A 27,354-nucleotide genomic window follows, 5' to 3' on the forward strand; every position below is an offset into this window, starting at 1 on the left:
TGGGTAGGCAGGGCTGGCCTGCGGGACTGCGGGCCTGGCTGAGTGGAGCCGAGGGTGGGTGTCGGGTTACAGCAGCCTGAGCGAGCACAGGGACTGCCTGATCTAGCGAGTGGCTTTATAATTACTGTGCTGATTTGTTAGGGAGGCTTTGTCTTACTTACCAATTAGCATGGATGTTACTGCAGAGACCTCTGAAACCCTGGGTAGGCTTTAGTTTAAAAATAAGATCTTGTGGATCCCAACGGCATCACAGTTGTCACTAGCATAGGTGGAAAGGGGTAAGAGTGCAGTTGTCTTTCCCTGTCTGTAAGTGGTAGAGCTTCTTGCCCTGTTGGACTGTTGTTCCCCTGGCCAGGGGCTGTCACTGGCGTCTGAAGATTGTCTGATGCCATTTCCCCTCATCATGTACTCTCCTGCCTGGCTGCAGCCAAGGGCCTGGAGGCTGCTGTTTCTTGTGGCTTCTCTTATGATTGTGCCAGTGTCCCTGACCACTACTTCCCTAGCTCTTTCTGCTCTGGCTCTTTGTGAGCCTCGGAGGGAAGCTGGGTGTTAAAAGCTTAGCTATGAGCAGGTTTCCCAGTGTGTTGTGTTCCAATGGGTGAGCGTGCATGCCTGCGTGCGTGCAAGTGTGGAAAGCTGTCTAAGCCAGTACGGTTTCCCATTGACGCAGGATGGGGTTTGTCCTCGCTGCCGCCGTGCTGCAGGGGAGACCAGGCTCTAGGAGAACAAAAGCTCACCTCAAAGGCAGGATACCAAAGGTGAGCAAAGATAAGGATTTGAGGAAATTCCATTTCAGAAATTGTCTCTGCACAGTTTCTAGCCCCATTTTAGCCACTACTGGGGGTGCCCCTAGGAAGGGGGTCTCAGTCTCATTAATAGAATGTGAGAAAGAGTTCAGCAAAGCTTGGGGACACTTACTAGAGTTTAAAAGAAACCCCCCTGGGTGGAGAAGCTGTAAATGTTGGCAGCTACCCACAGGAGGGAAAGGAGAGACACACCGAGAGCAAGGAGCCATGAGGCAGGGAGGAAGGCTTTAGAAAGAATGAGGAAGCCCAGAGTATCAGACAAGAGCATCCTTAGGTTCTGACCAGAGTCTGAGAGACAAAAGAGGAAGAAAGCCTTTGTGACTTGGGCCTCAGAAATGGCGGCAGACCCAGTGACCTCATGGTGGCCAAGATGGACTAGGCTGGGGGGAGGGGTGACAAAGAAGAATACAGTATCATCATTAAAAGAAAAATATTCTTCTACCATCTCTTTGGCTATTTGTTTGAGACAAGATCTCACCATGTAGGTGACCAGTTAGGAACTCCCTATGTAGCCCAGGCTGGCCTTGAACTCAAAGAGATTTGCCTGCCTAGTGCTAGGATTAAAAGTGTGAGCTGACCTTCCTAGAGGTGGTCCCTGGACTGGGAGATTGGCTAGGCACGGCTGGGATAATAGGTCTCTATTCAGCTGGAGGCTATACTCACTTGCCAGAAGGAATTTTCCCTTATTGGGTCTTTACTGCCACTCCCTGTCTGTCTCTGAGGCTGAATTCTACCACACAGTTGATTTAGTTAGGAACATGCTTTCCCCTGCCACTCAGTTGAGGGAATCTGTTCCAAGTCAAGAGCCTACGGCTCTGGCAGCCCCAGATGCACATGAGAAATCTCTGATGTTCTCTTGGGAGCCTTCTCTTCCCTCTTGGCTCCTTTTTTCTTCAAAAGTAGTAAATCGGAGTGGGGTGGGTGGAGAGATGACTCAGAGGTTAACATTGGCTACTCTCCCAAAGGACCTGGGTTCAGTTCCCAGCACCCACATACTGTCTTACAACCATCCACACACAATACTAGTTCCAAGGGATCTGATAATAAAAAGTAGCAAATTGGTGTAGAGGCAATGGCAGGGTCAGCATTGCCCTCAAAGATCGGTTTGGCACTGACTTTTGAAAAATCCAGTGTTGGAGCTGGAGAGATGGTTCTGGGACTAAAAGCTCTAGTTTTCTTCCAAGGGGCCCTGGTTTGGTTCTTAGCATCCACATGGCAGCTCAGAGCTGAAAACTCCGATTCCAGGAGCTCTGACACCTGTTTTAGTTTCTTTGGGTACCAGATGAGCAAGTGGTTCACAGGCAAAACACTCATATGCAAAAATTAAAATTAAATGGATATGAGATTTGTTATCTCTTGTCCAAAGAAGACACCTGTCCAAGATATCGTTTCCTTTCCTTGAAATTGGTACTCAGTTGTCAATTTTGACCCTGTCTGAGTAAGAAGTAAAGGAACTTTGTGTGCTTCTTCTGTCAGGTATAATGACCATTGTTTGGGATGAACTGGGTTAAAATGGACTTGACAGCTCTTTTTGAGGGGCACAGAGTCTGCAGTCTTCATGGGCAAGAGAAGGCTCCCATCCTGCCGTCCATCCTGGGCTGTGCTAAGCCTGCAGTAAAAGCAGTGGTTTTTGGTGATGGTGGTAGGATAACAGAAATGGTTGCTTGTAAAAGAAGATTTTTCTATTTGTCTCAAGAAGATTATTGGTGTTTAATTTTGACTGTCCATATAACACTAAAGTACAGTGATTTAAAAAAAATGAAAGGAAGATATCGGTTTTTTTAATAGCTGGAAAAGAATTATAGGTAACTTTTAAATTCTCACTACGTGGGGAGGGGACTCTAAATGCCTTATAAATAAAGACATTGTTTAAGTTGTGCATGGGTCCAACTTATAATAATCTTCAGACCCTGGGCATGAGGCATTCCAGCTAGTCACTAAGGGTTGCAAGATTCAACTTGAGACCACACAGCTCCTATGACCGGACGCTGAGCCTTGTCTCTCAAGCTAAGCCTGAGCTGACTTAGACTATGTGTGCACCGTGGCTAGTAGGTAGGAGTCGACCGGCGAGGTCAGATGGTGCTGACTTGTACTTCGAGCTGCTTTTCACAGTGGAGGTGGTAGAATCCTCAAGGCCAAGTTTTCAAGACCAACCTGGACAGCATAGTAGATGCCATCTCTTAAAGCAGGAGATAGAAGATCACATGTCAGTTGCCATCATAAAGTGCTACTCATTGAGGGTTTTTTTGCCCTCCACACTTAGAAACAAAAAAACGAGAGGCCTTCATTGTCAAGATGGTGAGTAGCAGTGTGCTCAGGCTTAGTGTAAGTTGGCCTGACAAAGCCCAGAGGAAATACGGTTCTGAGATCCTCAGTCCAGCATCCCCTGGAAACCTCAGAAATACAGATCCTAGAGCCCAGCATCTGTGCTAGAACAACCCACAGCTGAGGCTGGTCCTCACCTAAGTGGGAGAGCAGAGTCAGTCAGTATGAGGGCTCGAAGGTGGTGTCTCCATCTCTCTCCCTCTCATGCCCTCCAGTCAGGACCACATCCATGCACGAGCTCTGTGTCTCTTCATTTGTTCCACTTACTGTTCATTTAGTGAGGACCATTTTGGTATCAGGGAAGGTCCCTAAGCGAAGAGTACTCAGGTGAACAAGACAGCTTTGTGCCTTTAAGGGCCTTGCAGTCTGTAGGAGGTTGACAGACATGCAAACGGGGCTGCCAAGTGCTGATCACCCAAGCCAAGCCGCATTTCCTCTCACATTTCCTGAGGTGTGACTTACTTAGGACCAGGAATGGTGGAACCATGGGCAGCAGGTAAAAGTTTTCTGACCCTCTGGAGTCTAGACCTTGGTCTTTCAAGGAAATTTGTACTGACACTTGTTACTTGGGCATCAGCCTCAACAAAATATAGTCCTTTTTCTGTTGCCGTTGTTGTTACTATTGTGGTGGTGGTGGTGGTGGTGGTGGTGGTGGTGGTGGTGGTGGTGGTGGTGGTGGTCTAGAGCCACCTGCTTCTGCCTTCCTGGTGCTGGGATTAGACAGAATGTAGCTTTGGGGTGTTAGGGTCCTTTCTAATGAGGAGCTGCAAAGTGGAGGCCTTGTCTGGCACACGTGGGTCGTTTTGTGTGTGTTTGGTCTTCTCTTTTAGATTCAGTTTGCTGCAGTTAGTACTGACCAGGCTGAGAGCATCATAGCTCCATGTCTGGGCATGCACCCAGCGTGAGTGAGACTTGAGTTTGAAACCAGGCCTCAATTTGAGTGCAGAATGTCAGGGTTTTTTCCTAACAGTTTGGAAGAGGTCATATTTGATCTCAGCCCTTATAGTAAGAGCCAGTGGATGGTCAGTAGAACAGTTGGTAGTTTTAGGCTTGGGTGACAGGAGAGGAAAGGAAGGAGCCACCCACCTGTTTACCCTTTGTAGGGTTACTCCAGCCCAGCCCTGAGCCCTGGGAAGCTCTTTGAGTTTTTGTCTGGATAGATTTGGTTGTTCAAACGCTGAGGAGGAGTATAAGGGAGCACCAAAGGCCAGGTAGCCCAGGAAGCAAGTTAGCATCCAGTGCTTATTTAGAGGGCCCTAACTCTGGAGCCCTTCCACTGCACAGGGAAACCTTCCCAGGAATCGCTTAATGAGCTCCCGATACTGCTTCTGCAGTCTGCTCTCCTTTGAGGCCTTTGGAAAGGTCACATGCCTCTCTGACAGCCCGTAAAGAACATTGTTATTTTTTTTTTCAGAGTATCTGAGGAGAAAGAGGCTTCCTAGGAGCTGGCCACCCTGACCCAGTCGGACCTGAGCCAGGCTCAAAGCGACCAGAAGGGGCCACGTGCCTGGCTGTTTGCTGTTGGTTCTTGAAGGCATGCCTTGTCTTCGCATTTTGTCTTGCTTAAGGAGGTTATACAAAGCCCTCTGAGTGAGAGGTGTAGCCCTGTCTCTGTGGAGCTGAAGGTCCTCTGAGCAGGCGGATGGCAGAGCTGCTACCTTTGGTGTTCTTTGATTTTGTTGCATTTTTATTTTTCTATATGATTTACCTAGATTGTGTGCATTTTGCAATTTCATTGGGTACGTGGAGCCAATTTTGTTTGCTCCAATACAAAACAGAAAAAAGTGAAAGTAAGCCGTTTTTGACATATACTGCACCAGAGGTCCTTATTTATACACTTGAAAACCACTCAATATTTAGCTTGCTAACGTAGCCCTGTTCACAGAACTTCCTTACAGGGACTTCACCCTCCAGTTCAAGGGATCATCACAGACATCTCCACAGGTTTCCTAAACCACCAGGGTGAGCCTACAGCTCTAGCCAGATGGAGCGTTCTGACTGAGGTTAGGTCTGCTTGTGTGGAGTCTGAGGTACAGCTGTTGGGAGTCTGCTGAAGCCAGGTAGATGTCACCAAGGAAGTGCTAGCTTCCGAACCTGGGTCTCAACAGTAGCAGGGCTCTTAACCCTGAGCCATCTCTCCAGCCCCTAGGTGTGACCCTGTGGAAGCAGCAATTATCTCTAAAGAAATATGTTATTAGGCCAACAAGATGGCTCAGGAGTCCTTAATTGCTCTCTCTCTCTCTGACCCGTGGTGGAAGGATAGAACTAACTCCATCAAGTTGCCCCCTGACCTCCCATATGTACATACGCACACATGTGCAAGCACACACATGCACGCACAACACTAGCTCGGGGTCTCTCCAGGAAGCCCTGGCTGTCCTGGAATGCATTTATCTGCCAACTTCTGGCTTGCCGAGTGCTGAGATTAAAGGCTTGTACCACTTTGCCCAGTGTAACAAATTAATTTATAAGAATTTTCAGAAGATGTGTGTTATTGAAAAGATACTATAGCAGTACATCTCTATAACCCAGCTGCTTAGGAAGCAGATTATGTAGGTCTAGAACCTTAGACCGGTCTGTCAGCAGAGATCTCATTTGTAAAACCGAGGAGAAAAGGGGAGGGAGAGAGCAGAAAGTGCGGGAAGGACCCATTTACTCTGGTAACAAGTCCTTACTCAGTTTTATATTAGTGATTAGAAGTCTACACTCTGGTACCAAAGTTATTTTACTATTGAAAAATCACTAAAAGTGCCAAGTGGCAATAAGTTTCTGGTTTGATCTTAGCTATATTTCAGTGTTTCTCAAACTTCTGTGGATGGGCCATCTTGATATTTTCACCTTCCTACCTGGTCCTTTGTGAATTCCAGTAAAATGATTATTTGGAAAATAAAGTAAAAGGAAAATGAAAGAAAAAAAAAGAGGGAAACAGCTGGTGCTGTGAGTCAGATTCATGGACCTTATTGAGGGGGGATGGGGGGATTGCTCAGATCCACAGACCTGACAGGGGTGGGGTTGGGGGTGAAGGGGTCAGATTCACAGACCTGACAGGCACTTTGCAGTTTGCTGTGCTGCTCCCTAAGTAATACAGAATCTTTGTTCCTCCTCTGAATGGCCCAAGTTCACACCCAGCCCCACCTGTGGACCATGGCGTGAGAAGCGCTGGCCTAGGGTGTGCATGTATGCACTCGTGCACTTACACATTTAAGTGGCCTGATCACAGGGTGGCATAACATAGATCAGATAGCATTGTGTGTAAATTAAATGCACTTACAAGCTCTTCGTGCAAAGTGGCATTTTCCCCCTGAGTATAAATGCTCAAATTGTAAGCAAATACACATCAAATTGTGAATACAGTTACTTGCTTCAAAATCAAGTTGTCTGTAATGCTTCTGCTGAATTGCGTTTTGCAGAGTGAAATAAAACTACCTCTTCTCTGATTTGTCAAGTTTAAACGAGTGCAGGTACTGCAAACAAGAAATGTCAGTGCTAAGTAGACACAAAGTGGGGCCCACTAAGCAGTAGGAACTCTGAGAGGCGAAAGAGAAGCCCGTTGTCATTAGACCCTCCTTGTCTCATGAACAATTGTGTTGATTATGGGACTGGTCTTTGGTCCTAATGATAATACCCATCTTGTTGATGCTTACGAAATGAGGGAATGGTTTCATACAAGGAATTCCACATTCCTTATAAGCATCACAGATCTCAAACCTGTATTGGCGTGAATAGGCTGCAGCCGTCTTCATTTCTCCCATCAGAACCAAACATCCTTTATGGGATCATGTGCCAGACTCTGGCCTTCTAGAGGTCTGCTTTGTGCAGGGGACTGCATGGCCCTCCTTTAAACAGGGTATTGAAAGAAACTTCTGTGAAGTGTATTCGTTGTGCTGGCCTTCTTTAGACTCAGATTTGAAATTGGAATGGCTTGTGAGGCATACGATGGAGTTCACGTGGTCTGGCGAGTACCTGAGCCTCTGTAGATTTAGAGTAAGCATGAGTGAGGGGCTGCAGAGGGGAGGTGAGTATGAGATGAGAGAGAGAGAGAGAGAGAGAGAGAGAGAGAGAGAGAGAGAGCGCGCGCACCTTTGGAGCGGGCTCACATGGGTCTAGGGTGAGCTCTTCTGACCCGGTGCTTAGACAACGGCTAACCTGGCTGGGTGTGGTGCTGAGTTACAACACTGGTAGGTCTATTGAGGGATTCAACACAATTGAATAAAAATTCAGTATGAATCTATTCATACTGAAAGCCTGCCTGGAAATGTCTAAAAGATGAGACAAAGGCTGGTCCTGAGAGGTTTTCCATAGCAGAAGTTCTGAGACAGGACCATGGTCAGTGGAGACTAGGAGGTAGGATTTCCGTTCTGAAAGAGACCTCCAGACAACAGTTCTCACAAAGGGACCTCATCAGGTTTTCAGGGTCTGGGGTAGAGAGTCCCTTATATCTTTCAAATACCCAGGTATCTCTGAGGTCACAGTAGGTATTTGTTGTGACATGTGTCCAGTGCCGGAGTAGCAGGGCTTCCAGTCAGCAGGGTCCTTCAGTTCCAAAGCAGTTTATCTAGACAGTTCCCTGTGGCTGGGAAAGCAAGCCAGGCGGAGACCCAGGGCAGGAATGTGCGTTCTGCCACTTGGCTTAGAGTAGAAGATAGTGGCAGCTCAGCCCATGGTCAGGCAACAAGGCTTCGGGAACTCGAGGAGGGAGAAATGTGTAGAGAGTGACACTGCTTCTACCAGGACTGTGTGTGCTCTCCTCCTCGGACGACGCTCTCCCTCACTCGCACCATATTCATGCTGTAACTTACAGCACCTCTGTCTGTTGAGGTCATGCATTGTATGTTCGTAAGCTTTAAAAATAAACCCATTTGGGGGAGGGAATTTGAACCTGTGTGATAATGTTAGGCAAGCGAACGCAAGTACATGAGCTGAGAAAGTAAAAATCATGGTTTCCATGGTAACTCCTAACTTCTCCGAGTTGTGTCGTACACATTACTCACACAGTACATTGGCCTGGGTTACCTAGTGATAAAAATCGCCCTGCAGGCATGCAAGGGTGGATCCTACTTCTCTGTGGACAGGGCCTTCCCACTGACTTCACCTGCTTCTCTGGGCAGGAGGCTAAGTACACACACAAGACCGAAGTCCGCGTCTTCATGGGATTCATGCTGTTCTCTGTCTTTCTCCTTTGTAGATATATGTTGGGTAAAGGAGGAAAGCGGAAGTTTGACGAGCATGAAGATGGGCTGGAAGGCAAAGTCGTGTCCCCCTCCGATGCTCCATCCAGGGTGTCTTACACCTTACAGCGCCAGACTATCTTCAACATTTCCCTTATGAAACTGTATAACCACAGGCCTCTGACAGAGCCCAGCTTGCAGAAGACTGTCTTAATTAACAACATGTTGAGGCGGATCCAGGAGGAACTCAAGCAGGAAGGCAGCCTGAGGCCTACATTCACCCCCACTTCCCAGCCCAGCGACTCACTGAGTGACAGCTACCGGGAGGCCCCACCTGCCTTCACCCCCCTGGCCTCGCCTCCTGCTCACCCCTGTGACCTAGGAAGCACTACACCCTTGGAGGCCTGCCTCACCCCTGCCTCGCTGCTCGAGGGCGACGATGACACTTTTTGCACTTTGCAGGCTGTGCACCCTGCGGCTCCCACCAGACTCTCTTCTCCAGCTCTCTCAGCAGAGAAGGACAGCTTCTCCTCCGCCTTGGACGAGATCGAGGAGCTCTGTCCTACATCTACCTCCACAGAGGCTGCCGCAGCAGCAGCCCCTGAGGGCTCGAAAGGAACCTCCAGTGAGACCAGTGTCCAGAAACCCGAGGGGCCCCAGGAAGGCCGCACAGACGACTCAAGATTCATGGACTCTCTGCCTGGGAATTTTGAAATAACAACGTCCACGGGTTTCCTGACAGACTTGACCCTGGATGACATCTTGTTTGCTGACATTGATACATCCATGTATGATTTTGACCCCTGCACATCTGCATCAGGGACAGCCTCAAAGATGGCCCCTGTGTCAGCTGATGACCTCCTCAAGACCCTGGCTCCCTACAGCAATCAGCCTGTTGCCCCAAGTCAGCCTTTCAAAATGGATCTCACAGAGCTGGACCACATCATGGAGGTACTTGTTGGCTCCTGAGATCTGGGGCCCCTTGACCTGCGCCCAGGCAGGCCCTGCACCCTTGTAGCCCCAACAGTTTCTCCGCACTGTGCATGGACCCTTGCTTGCCTTTTTCAGAGAAAAAGAAAATTTTACAAAAGGATCACACTAGTATTTTCTTCAAGCAGAGTTGGAGTGCCTTCATTCGAGTATGACCACTTTAACACACTCTTCTGAGTGGGTTCCTCAGAGACCTGCTGCCCTGGCGTAGGAGAGAAGACTTTGGAAGACTGTTGCTAATGTTGAAAGGTGAACATGAGCGGTTCAAGTGAAGCACAAGGATTAAGTTGGAAAAGCTGTAAATTGCATGTGCATATTTGTCTATTTTTTCTATAAGTTTTATTGCAAGAGGTAAAAAAAAAAAAGAATATATATCTATATTATTTGGATAATCTCAGTACTTTCTCTGGCGTTTTGCCCTGTGTAAGTTGACTTGGCAACTCGGCCTTTTTAGAGGCATTAACTACTCCTAAGTGTTGCATTCACATGGCTGTTTAGAAAACTGCTACCCAAATTTATTTTATATTTTTGTACAGATTCTGCAGTTTATGATATTGTTTTTCTAAAAACAAATGCTGTTTATACATATGAAATAGCTATTTTGATAGGATTTGCTCACACAGTTCCTGCAAACGTGAGATGTACAAGGTGCACTTGTACTTTTATAGACTCGTAATGTTTTATATGTGTATGGTGCAAGAGAGAATCGGATCACGTCAATCTGCAGTTGATGTCCCCAATGCAAATACAATACACACAGCGCTTTAATAAAGGGCCAGGTGATCTGACACCCAAATTTCACAAGCACCAGCCCCTGGCAAGGTCACCCGCCAGCACTGTGACTTCCAAAGCCAGAGCCCTGTCTGCTCATCAAACTTGCATTAAGCAGTTGGCGGGGAGGTGGTTGTGTATCTGGGGTGGGGGAGGGGTAGGTTGACGTGACTACTCCTTAGCTCCCTCTTTTGAGCAGAGGCTGCATCGTCTTCTTTAAGAATGGACTCAGCAGGATGTGGTGACACACCCCTGTAAACCCTGCATTTGGGAGGCAGGGGCAGTGGATTTTTCTGAGTTCTAGTCTAGTCAGAACTGTACAGTGAGAACCCTGTCTCAAGGTGGTGGTGGTAGTTGGGGGCAGCAGGGGGATAAAAACAAAACAAAACTGTATTTATGCCAAGTTGCTGTTTTAATTGTTTTTATTTTAATTTTTTAAAATGAAACCCCAGTCTTTCCCTTTTGGCATAGCTTTTATGATGAGACCACAATTTTACACAACAAAATGTTACAACAAGCAACTGACCTCTCCGCAGAGGTGAGCCCTGCTGCAGTTCTTAGAGCTCATAAAGAAGAAAGTCTTCCCTGAAGGCACCACCGTGTTGCTGAGCTGCCTTTCCTAGTGTCCTTTCCCTGGGGCTTTTGTTTCCTGTTGCCAAGAGCTGCGATGGCATCTTTGTGATCAGCACACCTCGACTCCTCTCCTGACATCTGTGACCAGAGCCATAGCTCACCACCTTATGTCATGGTGTCCAATCTGGTTGCTTTCTCTAATTAACTGCTATTTTAACTACACTTTACAAAGCTGTTATTCCCAAACACACAGACAGGGATTTCTCTGCACGTTTCTGGCCTCCTCTGTGTGCAGGTCCCGTAAGCAGCAGCTCTTTCTCGAGTGGTTCCCCCACACGTGCACCGGTGAGATGCGGTCCTCCGCTTTAGCGTATCATGCCTGTTGCTGAAGCCACCTCTGTCTCGCGGCTCTTCATTGCAGGGAACTTGAGCTGTTGAGTGCAGGTTCCAACCTACATTGGTATGCAGATGGCTTCCCTAGAAATGACTTTTATATTTATTTAAAAACCTTAAATTATGGGATTTTGTTTCTGTTTTTGTTGTCTTTGTTGGTCATTTGTCAATGTACAGTCACCAACCAATTCTGCTCACTTCTTGCCATGGATAAAATGGGTCTTTCTGGCCAATTAAAAAGATAAATTTTATAAATGGCACTTTAAACAAGCCATAGATAGTTTTATTTTTATAATGCACATGGCAAGCAAATGCATTTGTGATGGCGGAACTGCTCATCCAAGTAGAAGATTTGTGGACGGCGTGGTGTGATTAGTCTCTGACTTGCCTTTCTTCAAAGTGTCCGGCAGGCTGATTATCAGCTCCAGAGCCGTGAGAAGCTGATGCCGAGGTTCTCCCACAGGCGCCCTCCACACGGCCTCTCACTGGCCTCTCACACCTATGTCTCCTCTCGTGTAGGACCAGGAACCATATGTAATGTGAGGGTTGTACATGCTTCCAAGTGTCATTGTGCCTCTCCAGTTTAAGAACTTCTCTTTCTTGTAGAGAGTGGGTCCGACATACTCTGTTTTACAACGGGAGGATCCCGTGAACTGGCCACATGCCACACACATCTGCATACATGTGCATGTACAGTAGTGTTGATTATTCCCAGCAAAACGGCAAAAAACAATTGATGGCCGTTGTCAAACACTGACTTACAGTAACTTAGAACAACTGTACTTCTGTTGGATTAGCAAATCGTGTGTTTAAACAATCCCATATGTTGGGCAACAGTTCAAATAAGCACAGAGAAACATTGCCCAAACTTGGTTCTCTAACTCTAGTGCATTTGTAAGGCTGGGCTTCAAAATCAAAACACCCACCCCCAACACTGGCAGGCAAAGTGCTAATTCTTGAAACATGCATGGGAAGCTGACGGCCATTTTCAGGAAGAGCAGGCCCACCAAGAGTTGACCGTCTGTGTGTCCTATTTATATTGAGCAGTGTCCCAGCAGGGAAGGGTTGGAGCCAGGACAAGATCCCCCAGTCCCGGTGGGAGTCGGGGACTGTGCCTCCAGACACTTTCTGGAGGTAACAGCTCGCCTTCACAAAGACAGTCTTGTGGCACCCAGAACCAGGCAGACAGCCTGGGGAGCCCGGGCCCGGAGAGGTGGTTGGCAGTGATGTGCAATGACGTGACAAGGTGAGAGTAGACTCCTGAGAGACTTAAAGGGATGGCTTCCCCATAACTTATTTATTCCTTTTTTTTTTCTGTGTAAATATATTTATTTTACTGTGGCGCTCTAATAACATCCGGGTGGGTATGGTGCAGAATGTATGTAGGAATGTATTGCTTGTAGGAATGTAGATCTGTATGTATTAAAAGGGGGAGCCAAGCCAGCCCCCACCTGTCTTTTCATCAGATACACAGTCCACATTCATTCTTAACTCTCATCTTCAATATGGGTCTATTTAAAATATGCAAAAAGGTGTGGATGAGGAATGTTCTAATACCTCCAAATTTTTAAGAAAATCAAGCATAAAAAGGGTTGATAATTTTTTAAAGTTTTCTTAGTAGCACTTTCTCTTGATGACGGAAGGGCAACACACAGGCACCCACCTTCATACCAAAGGGTGAGAAATGGCCACAGCCTCCTACACCACCCCAGTGTCTTTCGCAATTGAGCTTTTTATCGCCATAGCCCCAACCATCCTGAGGTCAATCAAGGAAAATTTCTTAACGACGTAAGCTCCAAAGAGCCAAAGTATCAACTTATGGATCATTTTTAAAGCCTAAATTTCTTACCACCTTTGCAGTAGACAATGAATTATGAACACTGCAAGGGCAGCCTTCTTAAATGACAGACACAAAGACTGCAGCGATCGCTGCTCTACTCTGTGAATTGTCTTAACTCTGAAACCTTGCTCTTACAGATTGAACCTTTTTACATTTCTGAAAATAGCAGAAAGAGCATATTTGACTTGTCCTAGCTGTAAGTGGTTGATTCTTGTTGCCGCCCAGCACCCGGATGCCAGCGGGGTCTTCGTCCGCTCGCCCATGTGCGACTGTCTCCAGTGCTTCCAAGGGTGGCTCTACACGGCTCTCAGCCGCGATCAAACGCTCTTGCAGACAAAGCCAGTATAGATTTTGGACTTTTGGGGAATTTGGGAGAGGAGCAGTCCATACGTTACAGCTAAAGTGTTGAACGTGTACATGGGGACGTGTTGGTGCGTGGATTTTGAGGAAAAAGGTGTGACCTTTCCCCACAGTCCTGAGAGCTGTGCCTTTTCTATGCAATATTACAGACGTCACATCAGAACCCAGAGGGCTGTGTTCTAAACAATTGGACAGATTAAATGTACATGGAAATGAGCAGTCTTTTGTAGTTTTATATTATACAATAAACAGTTAAAAGATGAAACATGTCCAGTTTTCTTCTGACAAGAGTGCCGCCAGCTCGTGTCGTGACTGGTCCCGTTACAGTGGATGCAGTGTGCTCTGTGCGTGTTAGTCCTTAGGTCTCCTGAACCCTCTCAATTTCTGAAACTAACCACCCCTCCCGCTGCTCCCCGCCTTCTCCAGCCCTTGGCTTCCTTTTCCTTCCCTGACCCAACTCTCTCCAGATAGCATTTTCACCAGGATTTTCCCAGAGCTGTTAGCACTTACTAACCTGAGACGACATGCCACTCACAACTTTGGTTGCCCCTGCCTCTTTTGGGCTTTAGTTGAAATTCTAGGGCGACCAGAATTTGTTGTCCAATAGCACTGCGCCACTCTCCAATGGACCTGACCTTCTCCAGTCGGCCACTTGACCTGCTCAGGTTTAGCAAAGCTGCCGTGCTGTCCCTGTCCCTCAGCTTAGCCTCTTTGTCCTCTGATACCTTCCTGTTTCCACATCTCTGACCCACACCCTCTCATCCTCACCCGCCTCAGGTGTCAGTGTGTTACTGATCTTGTCCTCGTGGCTTCAGTACCCTGTGTTAGTGCCAGCCTGGACCACCCTACCATCTTCAGAGACGAATTGGGGTGGGGATGTCCGTGAACTCCGTGACAACTAGCCTGTGAAGCGACAGAGGATGAGAGAATGGGAAGTAAGAGCTCTGTTAAATCCACTTTGGAACATGGATTCCCGTACCCCATGCAGACATGTGGATGCTGTATGGAGACAGGTGCAGAGATGAGGACAGCATTTCTACACATCAAGGTACAGCAAACCTCTAGCTGTACTGTCCTGACCTTGGATTTCTAGCTTCTCTAGTTGAGGCCCCCTGGGTTGGGTCCTTTGCCATGGAAGCCCTGGCAAAGTACCACAGGGCAGATATCAGGAGGTCCAGTGGGGACCTCAAGGCAGACGGGAACCAGGGTCTCCCATTCTAACCCAATGTACTGAGCGTACATTTGCTATGGATTGGTCCTGCAACTTTGATAAGCCTTTCGGCCTCCAGGTTTACAAGGACATGATTGGCCTCAGCCCCTAAAACCCCTTGAAGACATTGGCAGAACCACAGCAAGGCACACGGAGAGATGGCAGGCATCAGGGAATGATGGGAAGTTTGAGAGGTTTGAGCTCTACCCTATCTTTAAAAATAGGGAAAAAAAGGTAGGGAAGTCTGAGAGTCGGGGTTGGCAGTTGGCTCTACAGAATGAGAAGGCCAGCACTCAGCCTCGACTCTGCTTCCTCCGGGGTTCCTGCTCATCGTCTGCACAGCTCCGGCTCTCCCACGCTTTTGTGCAGAACACGGCCTCATTTCAAGGCCAACCTCAAATGCCTGTGCACGAATCCATCTCTGCGTTGTCCTCGTAAGAGCCCGTCCTGTTCTGAACTCTTGCAGGGCTCCAGACTCTACAAAGGCCCCCGAACAAATCCCGCCTGGCTTCACCTAAGCTGCACTCAGGTTTTCTCTGCAGCACTGCAGTTCTGAAGAACAGGAACCCCGGGATGTTCATCATCTCTAGACTTTGCCACATCACCCAACACACACACACACACACAAGCTACACATTGCCAGTTTTAATAAGCAGTACAGCGAGTGGCCCTAGACCACGGCCATGCTTACTTCGATGTCTGCCTCCACAGCATGGCTGAGCAGGTACAATTGTAACAACTCTCATAGTTCGAAAGAGTTGCCATTTGGCCCTTTACAGAGACACATTGCCAAACTGACATTTGCAACCTACACAAGCTCAAGTCTGTAAGGGGTCTGGGTCTTCTGCTCTAAAGAGCTGCTTGGTTCATTAGCAGACCCACCCGGTCTCAATCACCTGCAAGTGCTTCTGCCTTGGCCACCCGAGTTGCTGAAGCTACGGTTTCTCTCCAATCTTTTTAGCACAACACACCTTGCCTTTCATCTGGAGACCTGGAGACTTTTCTTCCTGGGGGCTGGGGGGTGGGGTGGGGATCCCCTCCTGAAATACCTACATCACTGACTTAAGAAGTAGAGGGTGCGGGGAGGGACAGCCAGTAGGACCAGCAGTTAGCCAGTAGGGAGAACTTTCTGTGGCTGAAAGTTCATGGGCTCCTTTGCCTTGGCTGTGTGACTTCAGGTTGGTAACTTCTCGGGAGCCGGAGGAGACTGGCTATCTGGCCTCTCCCCGTTCTTTATCACAGTGGGAGGGCCGGCCTTGGACAGCAGACCTCAAGGATTTGCAAAAGCTCTTGAATGCCCTAAGGTACCAGCCTTCAAGGCATCTGGGATGGCTTGTCCTGCACATGACAGGATCAGACAGCACATGGTGGCTTTGTCCCTGGAGCTGGGAACCCTCTCTGCAGCAGGCTGGCTGTGTCTCAGCCCTGTAGCTCTCCTGCCTTGTGTCTCCCCCACTCTGTCTCCCCGGCAGGGCCGAGCTGCCAGAGAGACCTATTGTTTAACAGTGACAAGGAATGGCCACAGAGCACAGGCTGGAGAAAGGCTGGAGGCAAAGTGGGGGAGGGGTGGCAGGCTGTGGAAGCTCTCAATGCCCCTGGCACAGGCTGCGTTCCCCGGAGTAGTCCGAGATGAACCCAACCCTTGGGAGTCCTGGCCCCTCCCTCCTTCAGTCCGACTGGCTTCTCTTTCAGACATGGGAAGTGTGTGGCCTCCGTTTCTGCACTCCAGCAGAGGAGTCGGCTGCCTCAGGATTTTGCTAGTGTCTGAAGTCAGAGCCGTGTAGCCTGCACTTTGTCAGGCTGTTGCAAGTCAACCCCATCCATGGCTCCCCTGTGCAGTGTGCCTGTTGGGTCTGGAGAAAGTCCAAAGATGAGACAGTCTCTGATGTGTGCACAGCTACCGAGTGTTTTTCAGACGGCTGTGAATGGTTCGGGGTGTTCCTGCATTGCAAAACTAGGGCCTGCTTCAGCCTCTCAGTCACTCCCATTACTGCTGAAGGCTTGGGGAGACTTTGAGAGGTTGTGCCATGAAAACACTGGGATACACAGCTGGCCGTAAGAGGAAGTCACAGTCCCTTGAATCTCAACAGAAATCATCAGGCACTGAGGCCACTGGGAGACATGAATCTAGCTTCTCCACTGAGGAGAACCTCTCTCCCATTGTCCCAAACACATATGCCTACCCACCGTTGAGGGGATGGAAGTGTCCCAGTTGTGAGATGACTGATGTAGCCAGAGAGCCAACACCCACTGTGAGTTGAACCCTTGGTCTTGCCAAATCAGTCAGTCCTGATGGAGAGAAACCTACCTCATCCTCTCTCTCTCTCTCTCTCTCTCTCTCTCTCTCTCTCTCTCTCTCTCTCTCTCTCTCTCTCTCTCTCTCTCTCTTCCTCACCTCTTTTCTCTCAGTCAGCCCCCATCAGTTTGGCTGGCACACGGACTCTGGCTTGCCCTCTGCATCATGAGGCCTTTGAGGGTCTAACTGGGCTTGCGCTCCAGGGTCTGAGATAGGTGCTGCACTCTGTACAGAAGCGCCTGCTGGCAAGAAAGTGGAAGTCCAAGACAACTAGCACAGCGTGGGCAGCCGTCTTAAGTTTCATGATTTGAAAAAAAAAAAATGGCGAAATCCTGGTCAGCAGCTGGGACTAGGGGCTCTTGGGAGGCAGCGGGCGGGGGGGGGGGGGGGGGGACGAGATCCCAGTGCGAGGAAGAAGTGCAAACCAGTGCCTCTGAGTACCACCTCACCAGGAAGCGACTCGCAACCTTCCGATACCCCAACGACCAGCCGGAAATGCAGAACCACAAGGGTGGGCAAAACTGTCTGGAAAGCATTTTCAGTCTCAGATCACCCTCTTACTGAGGTTAAAAAAAAAAAAAAACAACAAAGGAAAACCCCAAGTCCCGAAAGGTTTAGGTAAGGTGGCACAGCTGGCTTAGGAGCAGATATCTGAGTGTGTTATAAGGCTCCACTCTGCACATTTGGGGACACACTGCTTTGCCTTCAGGGAGCCACAGGTCATATAAGGCGATATTGTGGGAGTGCCACCAAGCAGAAATCCCTGGCTCGGAAGAGAAGGAGGGAATAGCCTCTGTGCTGGCTAGGTTTTGACACAAACCTAGATGACTTGAATCGTTCCCATCAGATCGCCCTGTGGCCCTGTCTGTGGAGCATTTCCTTGAGGGCTTGATTGACGTGGGTGGGACTTCCTTGAGGGCTTGATTGACGTGGGTGAGCCCACCCACTGTGGGCGGTCCCACCCCTCAGCAGGTAGGCCTGGACCGTTGAAGGAAGATAGCTGAGCTAGCCAGGGGAAGCAAGCCAGGAAGTGCCCTCCGGTTTCCCAGTGGCAGTGCTTCAGTTCCTGCCACCAGTTTCCTGCCTTGAGTTCTTGCTCCGGATGCCCTGGACCAAGGACATGATCTAGAAGCATAAACCAGTTAGCCCTTTACTCCCCTGGTTGCTTTGGTCAGTATTTTATCACAGCAACAGCATAAAGTAGGACAGAAATGGGCCACGTGTGAGGCGTTCCACTGACAGATTTTTTTTTTTCCCTGCTGTTTTCGGGGAGATTGTGGTGGCATTTGGAAACTCTGGGCTGGAAAAGTCATTGAGTGCTCAGAACTTAATGGGATGTTTTCTAGGAGCTTGGAAGATAAGAATCCTGAGAGAAATGGTGGGGGTCTGGCTTGGGACGTTTCTGAGGGAAGTTTGGGAGTCCCTTAAAGACTCTCAAGAGAATATGATATATTTGAATTCAGGATCTGTAGTTTCTGGTAAGCTGGGATGGGAGAATCAGCTACGACTAAGAAGAGACCAACACGATTCGAGGTGTAATAATCCGGGAGTCAGATCTCTGCAGAATCAGCAGCAAACAGGCACAGAAGCTGAGTTTCAGAGGACTCCAGGGCAGCTGCTCAACCTGGTGGCCACACTTGGTAGTGTGTAAGAAACCCCCAAGTGTTAACTGGTTCTGGCTGCACAAAAGCTGCAGATTCAAGGGGTTATAAAGAACAGCTGTGAGAAGCTAGGAGCAGCCATTGGTGAAGGTGTAGCATTGGGTGTAATGGAATCGGTCTCCAAAGATTGAAGGGGCCATGGGAGGAAGCTGAGGCTTGACCTCATGTGGCATGGCTGGAGTCCCTGAAGAGAGACCAGGAGGCCATTAGCAAATGTGCAGCCTCGGGGGCAATGCAGACCCCAGCATATGGGAGATGCAGGATCAGGGGATGACCAAGTACAGCTTCAGGTATGGAGTGGAGCCAGTCTGAGCCTACCATATTATGGAATTGTCTAAGCCCTTAGAGCTAAAGGAGGGGGTGGCTGAGTTCTCTATGCTACACACAACCACATCACTGTGCCTTGGCTCTTCCTTCTTGGAAAAGGAAAATAGAGTGGTTTTTTGGTTTTTGGGTTTTTTGTTTTGTTTTGTTTTGTTTTTTATTCTACAGGAGCCCACAGGTAAGAGGCTTTGAGCTTTTGGAAATGTTAAAGACGGTGGGATCTTAAAGTTATGTTTTATGTTGTGATGGTAGCACAAGATCTTGGGGATAAACAAGAAAGGGAAGGTTATGGTTTAACAGGGACGGATGGGTTTTTGTGTTGAGCTGAGAAGGGGTCAAAAGCACTGGTTAGCTTTTTGTTTATTTGACATAAAACTTGACACATCTAGGAAGAGGGGATTCCATTTGAGGAATTTCCTCCATCAGACAGACCTGTGAGCATGTCCTCCATCAGACAGGCTTGTAAGCATGCTGTGGACACTTTATTTTATTGCTGACTGATGTGAAAGGGCCCAGACCACTGTGGGTTCTGCCTTGGCATCCCTCCAAGGTGGACTGTGATCTAGAAGTATAAGCCAAAGAAATACTTTCCCCCCAGATTGCTTTTGATCTGGTTTTTCTTTCCCATAGCAGCAGGTTCCAGTCTCCATCCCCTGGTATCTGTACCCCTGACCTGACGTCCCCTCAGCTTGGCCACAGGGAAGAACAGGTGCCACGGGGGAGGATGTCTGATGTCTGTCCTGGCCTCTGAGCTCAGTCCCTGCGGAGCAGCTGCAGCCTTGTGCCTCACTGGCTTTCTTCTGCTCCCCTCTTTCCTCTTCCTTTGTACTTTGTCTCTGCCTCCTACCAGACCCCCTTCTCTATAAGATGGGTCACTCTCGGCCCAGAACTAAACACAGGCGTGCCTTCCTACTGCCGAGGTTGCTTTTTTTTTTTTTTTTTCTTTTCTTCGGAGCTGGGGACCGAACCCAGGGCCTTGCGCTTGCTAGGCAAGCGCTCTACCACTGAGCTAAATCCCCAACCCCGGTTGCTTTACTTAAGACTTTTTTTATGCTCTTTGCATGAGTGCTCATGTGTATGTAAGTGTGTCATGTGTGTACAGTACATGAAAAGCCGGAAGGAAAGCACTGAATGCCCTAGAAGTAGAGTTGCAGATGGTTCTGAGCTGCCGTATGGGCTCTGGAAACTGAACCCAGGTCCTCTGCAAAAGCAAGCAGCCATCTTTCTCTTCATTCTGTACTTTTTTTTTTTTTTTTTTTTTTTTTTTAGACATGGGCTCTCATGGTAGTCCAGGCTAACCTAACCTGGAGCTCACTCTGAATCTCAGGCTAGCCTGGAGTTTACAGCAGTCCTCCAGTCTTTGCCTGCCAAGAGTCAGGATTTGAGGTGTTTGTCACACATGCCTAACTGATTCATTCGGCCAACCCTAGGCTCAGTAGCCCCTTGTGCTCCCAGGGGTAGAAGGTGGCATGAGCTGGTGGGACCACTATTCCCTGAAGCCAAATCTCTTGGGTCATTTTTACCCTGACCCAGTACCTACTCCAGAGAGGAAATCATTCCACCAGGAAATACAAAACCATGCACTTCCCACTGACTGAACCCTCAGCTCGTACCAGGATCTCCACCTCCCAGGAAGTGTCCCTGTTCCAACCCTTATTTGGACACAGGTGAAGTTGGGGAGGATGGGTAGCCCGGTGATCGATGCTTGCCTAGCTTGCCTGAGGCCTTGAGATCTCTCCAGGCCCCAAAGAGAGGAAGGGGTGGGAAGGGGTAGGGGAGGGGCAGGAGGGGGTGGGAAGGGGGTGGGGAGGGGCAGTAAGGGGGTGGGGAGGGGAGTGGGGAGGAGAAGGGAAGGGGCAGGGGAGAGGGTGGGGGGGAAGGGGATGGGAAAGGGTGGGGAAGGGGGGTTGGAAGGGGAAGAGGAAGGGGTGGGGAGAGGCAGGGAAGGGGCTGGGAAGGGGGTGGGGAGGGGTGGAGAAGGGAAAGGAAGGGGCAGGGAAGGGGCAGGGGAGGGGAAGGGAAGGGGCAGGGGAGGGGTAGGAAGGGGCAGGGAAGGGGTGGGGAGGGGTGGGGGAGGGAAAGGAAGGGGCAGGGGAGGGGAAGGGAAGGGGCTGGGGAGGGGCAGGGGAGGGGTGGGAAGGGGCAGGGGAGGGGTAGGAAGGGGCGGGGAAGGGGCGGGGCGGGGGAGGAAGGGGAGGGGTAGGAAGGGGCGGGGAAGGGGCGGGGCGGGGGAGGAAGGGGAGGGGGTAGGAAGGGGCGGGGAAGGGGCGGGGCGGGGGAGGAAGGGGAGGGGTAGGAAGGGGCAGGGAAGGGGTGGGGAGGAGAAGGGGGAAGGGAAGGGGCGGGAAGAGGGTGGGGAGGGGCAAGGAAGGGGTGTGGCCAGGAGGATTTGAGTCCATGCTGCATCTCCTTTGGGTGGTTGGGAAAGTGTCTGGAGTTCCTCAAGTCTAGAAACTTACTAGCCATGTTGGTCTAGCCTCAGGCTTGAAAACCAAATGTTAGATTCTGCTTCTCCTGTGCTCTAAGAATCCTCCCTGCTTCCCTGGAGCCCAGGCCAGAGTTCTTGTCATGGCCTTTGTGGACCATGCAACTTTGCCCAACCCTTCACCTGGCCTTTGGGACAGTCGCCTCCCTCCTCCCCCTTCCCCCAGCTCTCCTGCCGTTCTTCCTGTTTAACCCATGCCCAAATAGCCTCATTCCCTTCACCCAGGCGACCTCCCGGACCTGCCTGAGGTAGCTGCCTGCTCAGTAGCTCCATTTCTCCTTCACAGTCATGTCAGTTCCTCATCTCAGAGCTCCGGGAGCTTAGCCGATGACTGTGTCCCTCTGGAGGAGTGTAGGAGCCTGAATGGCCTGGACATCACACGCTACGGGCAAGGGACTCGGGCAGGTCTGGAACCTGTCCTCTGTCATCCCACAGGAGAGGGCAGAAGAGGGGAGTCATGCACGTGGCTCCTGACCTCCTCTCTCTGCTGCGCTGTGGTGGGTTTCATTTAATCTGATCTAATCATCACTCCAGCTAGACGAGCACAGTTATTACCCCGGCACCCGGCCCAGGCCCCATGCTGCTTTTTGGGTTTTTCTTCTTCCTCTCGATTGGTGGCCTAGCTTCCCGTGGGACTGTGTCTTGCTCTAGGATACTTGATAAAGGAGAAGCGTCTCGGGGAGCTTGAAAAGCCCGTTCCTGAAGGAGGTGGAGACTAGGTTAGTGACACATTGTCAGGACTGGGGTTGGGGGGATGGATGAGAAAGCAGGAATGGGGTAAGGATAGCCCACCCAGTCAGAAGGGGCCCAAAGTCATCAGCTCGTGCTAGAAAAGGGATTCAAATGCTGAATTTTGATCTGTAGGTTCTGGGACTAAAACCTTGCATGGCTAACACTGTGCCATCGGAGCCACCTTCTCAGCCTGGCAAACCTAGTTTTGTTTTTGTTTTTGTTTTTGTTTTTTTCTTTAAAGATTTATTCATTTATTTTATGTACAGCATTCTGCCTGCATACGTGACTGCAGGCCAGAAGAGGGCACCAGATCTCATTACAGATGGTTGTGAGCCACCATGTGGTTGCTGGGAATTGAACTCAGGACCTCTGGAAGAGCAGTCAGTGCTCTTATATTTTTGGTTGTGAGCCTAGCCTTTAACGGCTGAGCCATCTCTCCAGCACGCAAACCTAGTTTTAAAGATCTTAATTAGACTTAAGAACCAAACCTAATCTTAGAATTAGGCAATATTCATTCCAGGAGCTAGAAGAGGTCACTTTTCTGCACAGAGAAGGGCTGAAACAATCAGGAAAGGGACACCAGCTTTTCTGTCACCGTTGTTTGCTTGAGAGACAGGAGTTCATCATGGTTGCTAGGGGCAGCCTATGACAGCTGTGTCTGGGTGAGCGCTTTTCCAAGTTACCTGAGGACCCTCTGTCACATGTCTCCTGCCACAACTCCACTATGCCTTTCTCCACTGTAGTGGTCCCAAGCATTCCAAGACCGGGAGGTAAAGAAACCCTCCTTACATCATCTGGGCATTTGGTCACAGAGATGTGAAGATCCCAGTGGAAAGACACAGAAATGACTGCTCCTACACATCAGAAAAAGCCACCGGGAGGCTAGGGATGCGCCCAGCGTTTCACCCCTCCTCACCTTCAGGGCTCAGCTCAAATGCTCCTTCTGACCACCTCATCCCCACTACCCAAACCCAGACAGAGAACTCAGAGGACTCAAGGGGGCGTCTCTCATTTCGAAAGCCTTGTGGTGGTTATGCTGGAAGCAAGAGTTCACCCTGTATCTCCACTGATCAGTACTGTGTGAGTGTAGAAGGAAGAAAACCTGGGTCCTTGAACTTCTTTCTGTTTCACCTTATTCCAAGTAACCCTTCGCCCACAGTCTGCAGAACACTCTCCACGGCAAGTCCCCTGTGGCCACCTCAGACCCCGGGATGTTTCTGACAAGCATCTCACTCCCTTCCTCACATCCCTCTCACCCCTGCACTCCTGAGACTTTCACCGCACCCCTGCTGGAGCATTTATCTTCTTCGGAAGGATTCTCGTCCCTGCTATATTTCCTGTTCTCTTTCCTATTTTTCTCTGGCACATAGAAGTGTGCCCCTGACATGAGACATCTTGTCCAAGCCAGCAAGCCTCTCAGAGCAGATATCTGCACCACCCTAGGGAAGAGCAGATACCTACACTCACCCCAAAACTGACTAATGTGTTTCTGACCAGCTCTTTTGTTTAGGAATGGAGCCTGGTTTTCCTCACATTGAATAAGGGATGAGATATTTCTGTCCCACGTGTGTGTTGAGGCCTACATTCATAGTCTCCAAGATCACATAACTGAACAGCAGCGTGGAAAAGGATTAGGTTGGAGGTGAGAAGACAGGGTAGGAACCGGCTCTGCAACACCTTGTCGTTTCCTTAGCAACAACAAAGCCCGCCTCCACGTGCTCCCTAAATCCTACTCTGGGATTCAGCCCGAGGGGCTCCCCAGTGCCCTCTCAACCCACTGACTCCTCAAGCCCCTTGAAGGATGCTACTCTTTCTGAACCCAGCCGTGCCCTCCCCAGCCACTCAGCTTAAAGCCTGCCTCTCTAGGAACATTCTACTCCCCCTAAAATAAAGGTGCCCTAAGGACCCGGGTAACTTAGAGGATTGCTGCAGCCTGTCTCTGGCCAGACTTCGGAAGACCTGGAGCTGAGACCAGAATACCTGTTGGAAGTGCTAGGAGGGTAGACTAAGGGACTTCTCAGCAGAACAGTCCTCCGCAGTCGCCAGCTAAGTGACCCCCAAAAACTACCAGAGAAGTGGGGCGTGGTGCACCGAAGGCGAATCTCGGTCGTTTAGTTCCTCCTCTCTTCTCCCCGCCCCTAAGTGCAGAGCCAGCTGGCCCGCGGACTCACGTGACGGGAGACCTGTGCCCCCGCCCAAGCTGCCGCACATCTGTGCCCAGACAAAGCCGGCGGCTAATCCGAGCCTTTTGTGTGAGTGTTTGGGTGTTGAATTCCACTTGGATCTGCCAGCCCTTGGACGGAAGATTGGATGGGATTTAGCAAGGACAAAAGGAGTCCACTGAGGGGAATTGAGGGGTGTTGTGGGGGAGCTAAGAAACACAAGGACGTTCACTTAAAGCCTGCGGAGGGCTCCTGGGATCATAACTAGCTGGAGCCAAGCGGGCTTCCAAATTCCCAAGATCTGAGTCACAAAAAGGGGGCCACTCCCCAGAAGAAAAACACCAGTTCAGCTGGCCTGACGGGTACACCTCCTTGAGTGATGTTTGGGGTGAACTGGAAGCCTGCCAGTCTGAGCACTGCCCTGCTTACACTGGGGAGCACATAACACAGGGTGGGAGACAGAAGAGGTGGGAACAGGTTGGAGCCCAGAGCCCACACAGAGGACGTTAAAGCCACCAGTAGCTCCCACTAAGATAATACACCGGCTGCTCTGGGCTTAGGATTCCTTGGTCCCTGGTTTCAGGCAGCTCAAAAATCCAGAAAACACTATCTATTCTTCTGTATTATTTTAATTTGTATGTGTGTGGGGGGGGGGGATGTGTACATAGAGTCCTGAGTCTTCTGATATCCCGGAAGATGGGTTAGAGGCTCAGTGTTGGTTGCTGGGAGTCGAACTTGAGTCTTCTGGAAGAGCAGTTAAGTGCTCTTACCCATTGAACCATCTCTTCATCCCCGTGCTCTCTCTTCAGTTCTACTGCCTACAAATTCTAATTGCCTCAAGCTCTGAGTGTAGCTCAGGACAGATACACACGCATATATATCTGTGTATACCTCTGTGTGTGTACGTGCGGGCGCGTGTGTGCGTGCGTGTGTGTGTGTGTGTGTGCACGTGTGCACGCGTGCGCGTGTAGTGTATGTGAGCATGTGTCAGCATGTGTGTATGTGCATATCTGTGTATGTTCGGTGTGTATCTGTATATATCTGTGTGTACGTGCATGTGTGCATGCGTGTGCGTGTATGTAGGGAAAGCAGCTGGAGGGGAAGACCTGCAACCTGGCAGGTGACTGGTTAGCCGACTGGGCAGAAGCCCTGACCCAGTTGCCAGATTGCTAGGAGAGCAGCCTGGGGTGTAAACTGAGCACCCCACTCCGCCCACCAGTGTCCCTCCTACTTGGTTAATTTCATTTTTCAAAGGTGCTTCCTGTCTGCAGGTGCTTTGCCTTCACAGCTCACGGAGTTGTCAAATCACACCGAGTACAAGTGGTTTTAACTCTCTGTGGGCTACACGACAGTGCTCAGGGTTCCTGCTGCCTCCCCTCCCCACCCCTCACCCAAGCCGAGCACCAGTGTCTTTTACTCATTCTGAATGGCAGCGCTTGTTGCTGGGTGGCGGATGCGAAGTGTGTGTCATCACTAGCTGACACGTGGGGGTGCTCAATGAAGTCCCTGGACGTAATCTGTTTTCTGGTTGGCATTAGCACGTTCATGGGTGTTTTCTTCTTTCTCTCCCTTGACTAATTATAAGAAGAGAGATTACTGGAGTCAGTCATTTCCCCCTTACTCAGGAGATGTGAAAGCCAAAGCTGGCCCATGTGTTCTGCCAAGCCCTTAATTTCAGGGAAAGGAGTTTAGGAATTGCAGGGACGGATGCAGTGTGCTGTAGCCTGAGAAAGCAGCCTGGAGGAGGAGGACTGGGAGACATTAGCTCCAGGCAGCCCAATTCTGGAGAGTTGGGGAGAGTAGGTTAGGCCAACAGTTCTGACTTCCACCTTTGACTTTCAGAATATTGCCAATGTCCATCCCAATTTTGTCTCGAGGGCTTCTGTATGGCCACTGAGGACATCGAGGTACCTGGAGGAAAGGTTTTGACTTTGGGGGACTGCCTGTTTCCCCGACCTCCCTCTGTATTCTAGAACTGGGCCATCTTGGTAAGCAGTTTCCCCTTGGGCTGACTGCAAGAGCCCTGGAGACACGGGGTAGACATAGGGTTCAGGGGGTCAATGAGTAGAGCTGTCCTATGATGTCTAAGGCCCACCTTATTGTAGGGGCAGTGAGCTGAGGTGAGATGGGGCTCAGGCCTCAATCAGCTCTGTCAGGAGAAGGCTTGAGAGATGGAGATGGAAATGGTGTGAGGGTCAGAGCCCCAGTCAGACGGTCGTGATGGACACACAGCTCTGGAGCCTGACTTCTGTCCCCAGTCTGCCTTCCAGGCTGGGTCAGGTGGGCTCGTGGAAGCCATTGCTGCTCAGACACTGTGCAACCTGCCTACGCCATGGGAGGGAAATGTCTGGCTTCCAAGGCGAAGACAATTAGACGGTGTCCATTGAGTGGTCTGCGCCTGGCCACACGCTGAGCCATTCACAGTGCAGTAGCTCATTAAATCTTCCAGCCACTCCGGGGGTCGGTCCCGGGATTCAGGGGTCAGTACCAGGATTTGTTTGGGTTTTTTTTTTTATAGTAGTGCACACAGGCCTGTAGTAGAGGTGTGGCCCTAAGTCACATGGAACTCTGCAGAGCCAGGACTTGAAAGCCAGAGCATCCCTTTGACCCCTGGGTCACCCTCTTCCCTAGCTCCTCTTCATAGCCCGACAACGTGAAATGAAGAAAATGCAGAAAAATCCCTCTGGTAGTCAAAACTGAGGTACAAGAACAGGAAGGTCTAGTCAGCGATAATCTGGGGGGTTTCATTGCTCCAATATGTAGATTGTCCCTCCAAGGGGGAAAGATGTTATTTAACTTTGCCCCACAGATAAAATTTTAAATAATTAAACAAATTAGTTTTCTCTTTTGACAAATCCAAACACGTCTTCCGTAGGAGCGTGCTAGAAAACAGAGAAGTAAAAATAAGAACACAACTGTATCTGTTCTAATCAGAGGTGTGGATGGCTAAGACTTGGTGTAAGTTCTTCAAGCTCTTTTTGAGAACTGACATCCATTTTCATACTGTCTGCTAACTGTTACTCCGTGACTGGCGTTCTGGTCTGTCAAGCCACCATAACCCTTGTCTTAGGTCTTTGTGAGTCGTCTGGGTGTGCCAGACTGGCCTCTGGAAAAATGGACCTCCATTCTCATAAATAGTATTCAGAGCTAACCCTCCCCTTAAAAAGAAAACATCCGTCTGGAAACGCCGTGGTGACCCCAGGATTCCTGGGAATAATCTTTCACTAGGAAGAAAGCTTGACAATTTGATACACGAAA

At 49.7% G+C, this 27,354-nt stretch overlaps 1 protein-coding gene across 6 annotated transcripts in view; it reads left to right on the forward strand.

Moving 5' to 3' along the window:
- Sertad2 (SERTA domain containing 2) overlaps window positions 1–13,491 on the forward strand; it is a 104,584-nt gene extending 91,093 nt beyond the window's left edge. For 5 of the 6 annotated variants that reach the window (XM_087584137.1, XM_087584139.1, XM_087584141.1 and 2 more), the window contains one exon: window positions 8,317–13,491. In XM_087584137.1, the coding sequence (XP_087440263.1) occupies window positions 8,321–9,268 (948 nt within the window). In that variant the 5' untranslated portion in view covers window positions 8,317–8,320 and the 3' untranslated portion in view covers window positions 9,269–13,491. 6 annotated transcript variants of the gene reach the window in all.
- The last annotated feature ends 13,863 nt before the right edge of the window (window positions 13,492–27,354 follow it).

This window comes from Rattus norvegicus, chromosome 14 (genome assembly GCF_021556685.1).
Source record: "Rattus norvegicus strain SHRSP/BbbUtx chromosome 14, alternate assembly SHRSP_T2T, whole genome shotgun sequence".
Taxonomy (NCBI): Eukaryota; Metazoa; Chordata; class Mammalia; order Rodentia; family Muridae; genus Rattus; species Rattus norvegicus.